The 8,903-nt window shown below is 54.1% G+C and overlaps 4 protein-coding genes across 4 annotated transcripts; 1 reads left to right on the top strand and 3 right to left on the bottom strand.

The window, feature by feature from the left end:
* Positions 1-309: 309 nt before the first annotated feature.
* COCCADRAFT_100351 (uncharacterized protein) lies at positions 310-459 on the bottom strand (the record flags this gene model as incomplete). Its single annotated transcript, XM_007715712.1, has 1 exon — positions 310-459. The coding sequence occupies one exon, from the start codon at positions 457-459 to the stop codon at positions 310-312; it is 150 nt and encodes a 49-aa protein (XP_007713902.1).
* Positions 460-672: 213 nt separating this feature from the next.
* Positions 673-1,135, top strand: COCCADRAFT_100322 (uncharacterized protein; the record flags this gene model as incomplete). The annotated part of the gene is made up of 2 exons (XM_007715711.1): positions 673-826; positions 936-1,135. 2 exons carry the CDS (start codon positions 673-675, stop codon positions 1,133-1,135), a joined length of 354 nt encoding a protein of 117 aa, XP_007713901.1.
* Positions 1,136-1,679: 544 nt separating this feature from the next.
* On the bottom strand, positions 1,680-3,597 carry COCCADRAFT_100338 (uncharacterized protein; the record flags this gene model as incomplete). The annotated part of the gene is made up of 4 exons (XM_007715710.1): positions 1,680-2,296; positions 2,346-2,575; positions 2,636-2,917; positions 3,035-3,597. 4 exons carry the CDS (start codon positions 3,595-3,597, stop codon positions 1,680-1,682), a joined length of 1,692 nt encoding a protein of 563 aa, XP_007713900.1.
* Positions 3,598-4,912: 1,315 nt separating this feature from the next.
* Positions 4,913-8,494, bottom strand: COCCADRAFT_100334 (uncharacterized protein; the record flags this gene model as incomplete). Its single annotated transcript, XM_007715709.1, has 5 exons — positions 4,913-4,953; positions 5,006-6,641; positions 6,707-7,137; positions 7,187-7,565; positions 7,616-8,494. The coding sequence occupies 5 exons, from the start codon at positions 8,492-8,494 to the stop codon at positions 4,913-4,915; spliced, it is 3,366 nt and encodes a 1,121-aa protein (XP_007713899.1).
* Between the last annotated feature and the right edge of the window lie 409 nt (positions 8,495-8,903).

The raw sequence follows: 8,903 nt of genomic DNA, 5'->3' as shown, positions 1-8,903 counted from the left end.
TCTTGAAGCGCACGAGATGCTAGAAGTACTCTAGCTTCACGAGAAGTCTGTATAGAGCGTTGTTGTCGCGGCATTGTGGTGATTGTGTGGAGAGTCGTGTCAGGTTTGGTGGGGTGGACCACTTACTGGGGTGGGCCGCTTACTGGTGGAACACGTTAACTATCCGATTTACGTTCAATCAACTCACGCCTCAGGCACACGCTCTCCAGCGTTCTTCCTTACCCAAATAGCCCAAGATGCACACATGTAAGCAAAGCGGGGCAACCCCAGCATCCCTGTCTAATCCGCGCCGATCACCACCTAAACAAGCTAGCGTCCTATGACGTATCTCCGTCTCACACTCGCTGCAACAGCAACCAAGAATACGTACGCTGGAGTCGCAGAACAGGGAGGGAGAACCAGGGAATTAAAGGGGGGATATGGAGGGGGGGAGGGGGGGACGGGAACTTCTAAGTACATTGACGTAAAAAAGAAAACACAGCCAAGTTCTTATTTACATCATAGCCCCCTCCCAATTTCTCGCTTTTACTCTCTTCATCATCACTTGCGCCTAACAATACTAACGTCAGTCGTCGAATTTGAATATCTGGATATAAAAGAGACGAAGCACGCTGAACAAAAGGGATATTTTAAAGAAAGGAAAAGGAAAAAAAAGAGGAGAGAAGCAAAAAGATGTCATCATCATCATACCTCCCCCTCCTCTTCACCTTGCCCCCCTCCAACCGCCACGACTTCCTCCTCCTAGACACGAGCGCCAAAGTCTCGCTGAAAGCGCTGAACAAGCAAATCACAAGTACTATCGCTAGTAGTCCGAACTGTGCGGAATGTACGCCTCCTCTCCTCTCCTAATTCCCCTTTTTCCATTCAACCTCCCCCCACCCCAACCACCTTCCTTACTTCCTCACTTCCGCCCGCTCGCTAACACAAACAAAAAGTCATGGCAAAGCACAAAGCCAAAGATGGCCCGGCAGAGCAAATCCAAGAATTCAAAATCCACTGGGATGTCAAGGGGCGGGAGAAATTATGGCCTGAATATACTGTTTTGACGGAAGATAATATTAGTGCCGTGGTGGAGTTGCTCAAGGGAAACCCTGGGATGGGGGTTTTGGAGGTGAAGTTGGGGAAAGACGAGTGAACAGAACAAGAAATGTAATGAGGTTAAACGATACAGCAATCCAATAGTTAGCCAGTTTTATATATATATATATATATATATTCATCACCTAACCAATCCAAACCGAACCCAACCTAACCAAGTTCCCCCCTTTCCCCTTACCGGCATTTTCAACATGGTGTTTTTTAAACCCTCCCAACATCCAAAACGTCTTTGAATTGAAGTTCGATGAGGAACACACGACCCTACATACAGGTTTACATCAACAGAAAAATGAGAAAAAAAAGAGGTCCCATAGCAATGAGAGTCGTAGGTTACAATTGAACAGTAGAAAAAAGACAGCCAGTTCCTCCAGCGCGTCGCGTCGCGCGAGTAAAAAAAAGAGAACAGGTCACAAAGTGGAGGGTATCCGTGTCGCGAGCGAGAAAAAAAGATATGCAGACCACACCACGAAAAAACGAAAAAAGAAAACGCCTGCCAATATGCCCAAATGCAATGGTGGCTTTGTTTTCACCAATATACGCCCCAGTAGTTATAGTATAAGGAAAAAGGAAGGAGGTGGGAGTCATGGTCTCGGTGACTTGTCCATGGGTTCGGATATCATCTGTTGCCAGTGTACGAGGTCTCGGCTCAAAAAGTCCATCATCTGAGTTGTGCTGAGGTCCTTGAACTTGGCCAGATCTGCGTCATCGTCTTTGCCATCGCCGTTGGTTGCGGCAGTTGTGAGTTGTACAGCAGGCGCAAGGCTAACATGTTTTTCGGCTGTGGCCATCTCGACCTGTCGCTGCGCAATGTAGCTCTGCATAGCTCCTGCTGGCCTTCGTATGTCATTCCAAGAGAGCTTTTGCAGGCGCCAATTCTTCGTCTTGGTGGGTTTGTTGCCCGCCGCACCGTCGCTGCTATCGTGGCCATTGCTCGCACCGTTCGTGGTGGTTGCCTGTGGTGATTGAGCCACATCGTTTTTGGGCGAAGTACCGTTAGTAGCAGGGACGGTGTCTCTCGAATATTGGTTCCGCCCAAGCCGGCCACGGGCCTTTTGGGGAGGGCGACCGCCTCTTCGTGGGGCAGGCACAGGTTTAGGTTCAGCAGCAGGCGGCTCGGGCGGCGTAGCTTCGGTCGCTTGTGGAAGCATCGCAGGTTCTTCAGCGGCGGGTGTGGGTGTGGGCTCTGAATCTTCGGGTTCTATACACCTGTTAGCCAATGAATCATCTCGCCACGGGTTGCAACGTACCATCGCCCTTTCTTCGCTCGGCGCGCCCTTTGCGCCTATTTGCGGCTTCGTTGCGTTGGTTTTCGCGCTCCTTGTCACGCTGTTCCTTTTCCCGCTGGCTCTTTGCTGCAGCTCCGCGTGGCTTCTGTTTTGGCGCTGAAGCTTTTGTGCTGTCGTCTTCGGACTCCAGGACTGGCGAATTGCTTGGAGAGCGCGAACCTGTGCGCTGTCGTTTGATTTCTGGCTTTGTTCTGTAGCAAAGCTTGTCAGCTGAAATGCCGGTGGTTTGTGAAGCAGCAATTGAAACGCACTCTTCGCTATCGCCGCGACTTCGCTTCTTCCGGTTTCCAGTCTCCGAAGTTGTGCCACCCTCGTGTCTGCTTTCTTCGAGTACCTTTCGTAGCACCTCATCTTCGTCATACGCGGCTCGACTGTTCATAGTCGACCTACGCTTCCCAAAGGAATCCACGCTCGCTCTGTTGTTGCGATCCTTGTCCTTGGCCGAGTTGCCCTCGGATTCTTTGGAGACTGACGACTTGCGATGCTTGCCATGTTGCTGGTCGTAGACGGGGAGGTAGCGGGAGTATTTTTGACTGTTGCGACGATTTCGTTAGCCATGTTTGCTTTGTCGCGAAAAATCGGCTAGTAACACGAGTCTCGACGCCGGGTCTCAAACATGCGACAGCTAACAGATCAGACAAAATACGTACCCTTTTGGACTTGTCGAAACCTTGTGGAGGTCCTTTCTGCACTCTTCGCAAAAGTATTCGTCTGGGCTGGCAGCTTCGTCCATGATGCCCACGCATCCGCCGTGTTGCCATACCTTGCAGACATCGCATTGGATGAAAAGACCGCCGAGCTCGTCAGCTTGCGCCTCTAAATCAGCTAGAGACATGCCAGCCTTGAGTGAATCGGATGGCAGACCCGGATAATCTTGATAGCCACAGACGCATCGGGTGACTTCATCTTCTTCTGCTATGTCGTCTTCGAGCTCGTCGTCGAGCTTGGTGGGCTCGTCCTCGTCATTGTCGTGTTCGCGTGTTCGGCGGCGTGTCAAGGGCGGCTCGGGCAGTGCATCGTGAGAGGGCTCCTCGGGCTCTTCCGAGGAGAGCGAGTGTGGAGTCGACGACTTTGGTGGTGACGTCTGTTTGGTGTTTGTTCGTGACGCACGCTCGGTACGCGCTGATGAGACGGAAGACGACGAGTTGCTGTGTGATGCGCCACTGGGCGGGGGCTGGGTGGTACGGGCCCGCGATGAGCGTCGCGGCGACATTGCGTGTCGGGTAGTGGTGCGTGTCTACGTGCGACAGGTGGAAGGTAGATGAGCGACGAGGGAGGTCGCGGGCGGGATGGGGTTGGGTGCGCCTGCGAGGGCGTGCGGCCGGGCGTGGTAGGAGGTGGGAACGGACGAGCAGATGGTGTGGGGAGGATGATGGCGACGAGTGAGGGAGAGATGGGAGGACTTCAATGGCACGGCGGGCGGGATCGCGCAGCGGGCGCTCTCTCTGGTGGGCGTGGGTGGGCGTGGTTTGGAGCTGGGAGGGCGGGAGCGGGTGTGTCGAGAGCGGGCCAAAAGGTCGACGAGCTTCAGAGGGCGAGGATCAGATGAATGGAGGAGTACAAGACAAAGTCTGGCGGGGACACGACCATGGTCTGGGGCTCGGGCGGGTGTCTGGAGGGCTGTACCGGGGCAATGCAGTGGGAGAGGCCGAGTGCCAGGACGGACTCGATTTTACTCCTCACGCTCTAGCGGGCAACGCGATTTGGGGTCTGCTCGCTGCAACGAAGCGCCAGCCGTAGTCGCTCGTCACGTGACCCCACTTCGCCGGCGGCCCTGCACCAACCCTGCCATGGCAGCCAGCGCCCTCGCCGTCCAGGCCGGCACCTTCGGATTCGCCTGATAGCGGCAGTCGACGAGCTGCTTGCGGTCCGGCGCCCTCGGCGGCCATCAGCGCAAGGTTTGGGGCAGAGAAACAGAGAGGGGTACAAGGTGCTGGCAGGTTTCGATGGTGACAGAAGTGCGATCCGCTGCCGATGAGGCACCCGCGCTAGCTCCTTTTTGCCCGAGGGGTCCCGCTCGCTGCATCATCACGCCCTCGCCCGTCCATGCTCTGCTCTCCATGCATCATCCCACCACAGCTCCCTCCGATATTCCTTACCACCCGTAAGCCCTAGGCCGTCGGACACTTTCACTGCGCATTAGACATCGCTGACAGTGCGTGTCGCCAAGCAGTCATCTCACATACTTACTTATGTATACTTGCTGAAACTATCACAAGTCACGGGAACACGGCTCCCGCCCACGACCAGGATCAAGGGTCGCTGCGACAACCCGAGTCCACTTCCTTCGCGCACTGGAAACCCATGGCAGCGACGATTAATTACCACAAGATTGTTTGTCGCCGTTACGACAAGGGGCATTGGTTGTGCGCCATCACGTCGTCTCACATGTGCCCAGCCAGCGATTATGTGGCTGGCGCTTCGCCATTGATTATGCAAAATGTGCAAACACTTCAAACATTCACCAACAACTAATACCCAAAACACTCGCAGTCCACCCGACGTTCCCCATCTACATATATACAGACTCACAACCCCTTGATCTTCTCTTCAAGTGCGCGCTTAATAGCTGACCCGCCGTTAGCACAAGTCTCATACCCAAAGTTTGCAGCTTGACTTACCATTGCAGCTGTCGTTGGCGTCGCCAAACAACATCTTCGTATTCTCCATGAAGAACATTGGATTCGGCACATCGGCATATCCACTGGCCATACCGCGCTTCATAATGACCACCTGCTTACTCTTCCACGCGTGCAGAACCGGCATGCCTGCAATTGCGCTACCGGGCTCCAGCGCAATCGGGTTGACCGTGTCGTTTGCACCAATCACGAGCGTGACATCCGTGTCTGCAAAGTCGTCGTTGATCTCATCCATCTCAAGCACAATATCGTACGGCACGCTGGCCTCAGCTAGCAGAACGTTGCATTGGCCAGGCATCCGACCCGCGACCGGATGGATAGCAAAGCGCACATTGACTCCCTTTGCACGTAGCATACTCACAAACTCAGCAAGCCCATATTGCGCTTTGGCCACCGCCATTCCGTATCCTACTACAATGATGACGTTCTCTGCGTTGACAAGGGCTTCGGCTGTCTCGTCGGCCGTCGTCTTGGTTATCTCCCCTTCAACCTTGGATTGAGACTGCGCTGTTGGCGCTATACCACCAAACAAGACGTTTGTGAGGGACCTGTTCATGGCCACACACATGATGTACGAGAGAATAGAACCGGAGACTCCGATCAGAGCGCCAATAGTCGTTAGCAGCGAGTTGTCTAGCATGAATCCTTCGGCGACGAGAGCGAACCCGGAATACGCATTCAACACAGTGATGACCACAGGCATGTCCGCCCCGCCGATGGCAGCCGTTGTTGTGTAACCTTTGATGAAAGATAGGACGGCATTGCCCACAAGACATGCCGCACCTATCATAGGCGCGCCTGGTGCGTACGCCAAAAACGCACCCATGGTCGCAAAATTGGCACCCAACAGCGAGCTGTTGATGAGATGACGTCCGGGCAGTGCCAGTGGCCTCGAGCTCATCTTTGCGGCCAGCTTCAAAAAGGCTACAATCGACCCAGTGAATGTGACTCCACCAATGAGAACACCGAGGTATGCCGAAACCATATGGAGGGTCGAAATGTCACCAGTGTGCCCAAGAACACTGCCGATACTAGTCAGGACTGCAGCAAGACCAACGACAGAGTGTAGCGCTGCCACTGTTTGGGGAAGAGATGTCGGAGTAATCCGCCGTCCAATTACGAGACCAGCAATGGTTCCCACCGTAGCCAATCCAGCGAACTGTGTGAGCACATCGGGTGTAAAGCCAACGGCCGCTAGCGAAGCAAGGATACCAGAGAAGACACCAAGTATACCCAGAATGTTCCCCCGGCGAGCTGTCGTTTGCGATGCAAGCCCTGACAATGAGGTCATGCACAAAAGGCTACTGACAAGGTAGCCTGCTTGCACAAGACCAGCCATACCAGTCGAGGCTGCCGCAATGTAGCCTCCGCCGAACAAGGCTGCCGGGATAGCATATAACCAGGGATATTCTTTGGGGTCCGTGGGGCGCCTGAACATATCTAGCATCCTCTTGGAGATGACAAAACCGCCTGAGACATTAACAAATGCAAGTAGCACCGACAAAGCTCCGAGCGTTTGTGGAATTGTTTCCGGGAAGTAGCCGCCACCCATGACGAACAGACCTCCTACACCTACCATTCCAGAGATCGCATTCGTGACGCTCATCAGTGGAGAGTGCTAAGTGGAAGTTGAAAATATCAGTGTTCTGTCTTTCACACGCCTTTTGTGCAAGGATCGCTTACCAATGCTGGTGCCACTCCCCATACAACGCGATAACCGATAAGACTGGCCAGAGCGAACGTGAAAGCATTGGACATGAACAGTGGGCCGGTGAGTTTTCCGAGGGCAAGCGCGCTGGTCATACCAGCTGTCACAGTTGCTACCTGTCTAGTCTGAGTCTGCCACGGCGTCAAAGCAACAGTATTGGCGACTTGGTCAGCGGGTGATGGGGCAGGCTTGGCCTGAGCCGGTGGAGGAGCAGGACGTGGCGCTGGGGGCAGGATTTGACCGTTGTAGGTGACAATGGCTCCACGAGTGACTTCATCAGTGAGATCAACGTCATAGTACTTCTCCTTTTTATCCTTTGGGGTCAGCGAAAGCAGGAATTTGGTCACGTTGTTCGAGTAAAGAGTAGACGACTGAGTTGGCAAGCGGGATGGAAGATCAGTGTATCCTATGCATATAGTCAGCATCGAACATCTTCAGCAAGTATCTTTACCCACCAATAACCTTGACTCCTTCATATTTGGCCAGCTCTCCGGGAACCGTGGCTTCACAATTGCCGCCAGCTTCAGCAGCCAGGTCGACTACGACGGAACCGGGCTTCATTGCACCGAGCATTGCCTTTGTGATGAGCTTAGGGGCAGGCTTTCCGGGAATGAGGGCAGTGGTAATAACAATGTCGACTTCCCGACACTGTTCGTAAAAGAGTTTCATTTCAGCTTCGATGAATTCCTTGGACATGACTTTGGCATAACCGCCAGCACCAGATCCATCCTCTTTGATGTCGACTTCGATGAATTCAGCACCAAGAGACTGGACCTGCTCACGTGCTGCAGAGCGCGTGTCAAAACCGCGGACGATTGCGCCCATGCGGCGGGCCTGTTTTTTCAGGTTAGTAGCCTTCTCCCTCAAGCTTACACGATACTTACAGTAGCGATAGCACTCAAACCTGCAACGCCAGCTCCAATAACAAGTACCTTGCAAGGAGGTATCTTTCCAGCAGCAGTGACTTGACCAGTGAGAAAGCGCCCAAAATGATTCGAAGCCTCCAAGACAGCCTTGTATCCAGCAATGTTTGCCATGGAACTTAGCGCGTCAAAGACTTGAGCTCGAGAGATGCGAGGAATCATGTCCATTGCGAATGCAGTGGCCTTTCGAGAAGCTAGGCGCTCGACAGTCGGCCTATTCTGCACGGGGTAGAGCATGGAGATGACAGTGGCACCCTCTCGGATGGCATCGACCTCAGCATCCTTGCCCTCGATGCTGAGCGCCCGCACCTTGAGCAAGATGTCGCTTTGGGAGAAGACGCTTCGGCGGTCCACAGTCTGGGCACCAGCCTGCTCGTAAGCCTCATCTAAGAACTGGGCTTCTTGCCCCGCACCCCGCTCGACTAGAACGCGGGAAAAGCCCTTCTTGAGGAGGAGCTTGACATTCTGTGGCGTGATGGCCACACGCCTCTCGTTAGGAAAACTTTCTTTTGGCACGCCAATGGTCAAGTTAGAATAGGGGCCTGCTGTAAAAGGCGGTGACGTGGGCAGTTCCTCATCATGCGGCTCCGGTGCATGGGATGCATAGCGCGCAATAGCAGTGATCTGGGAGACGTGCTGCTGCAGGGACAGCGGGAGCGGACGGGTGAGGCTCCGTATACCAGTGGTGCCAAACTGTATGCCAGTGTGTTTGGAACGGATGTCACGTCGAAACACAGGCGTTGATCTTGCAACTGACGGCTTCAAGGCAGCAAGCACACTGCCCCGCGGCGGACAAGCGGCTGTCCTGCACCCGGCAAGACAGGATGCTGAGGACCTCATGCTGTCTCGGAAGAAGGCGAGCAAAGAGAGAAGAAGCTCGGTGCCCGCATCTGCTGGCAGTTGATTTGGAAAACAATGGCAAGGCTGGTAGCTGTAGACTCCCGCAGCGCCGTGTAGGAGAGCACTGAAGTTGCCACGGTTTGCGAGCCAGTTTGAAGGTACATAAGGGGTGGTACCTTTGGGCCGCGTTCCGCGCATGCCTCCATCTGACCTTGTATCGAATCAGGAGAGACGGGGTGTGAGCTTCCCCGCACTTGGACAATCCCCCTCTATGCGTGACAACTTACCCCACGTTTTAACCCCAGGTTTATCGTACCCCTCATGTCGTACCACAGTAACCCTACGCTATCGACGACTGTCATTGCAAGAGCGCCAAAACAGATAAAAGGGCCGTGTCCAGCCCTAAGAG

Source organism: Bipolaris zeicola (assembly GCF_000523435.1).
Source record: "Bipolaris zeicola 26-R-13 unplaced genomic scaffold scaffold_113, whole genome shotgun sequence".
Classification (NCBI taxonomy): Eukaryota; Fungi; Ascomycota; class Dothideomycetes; order Pleosporales; family Pleosporaceae; genus Bipolaris; species Bipolaris zeicola.
This window is presented reverse-complemented; position numbering and strand designations above follow the sequence as displayed.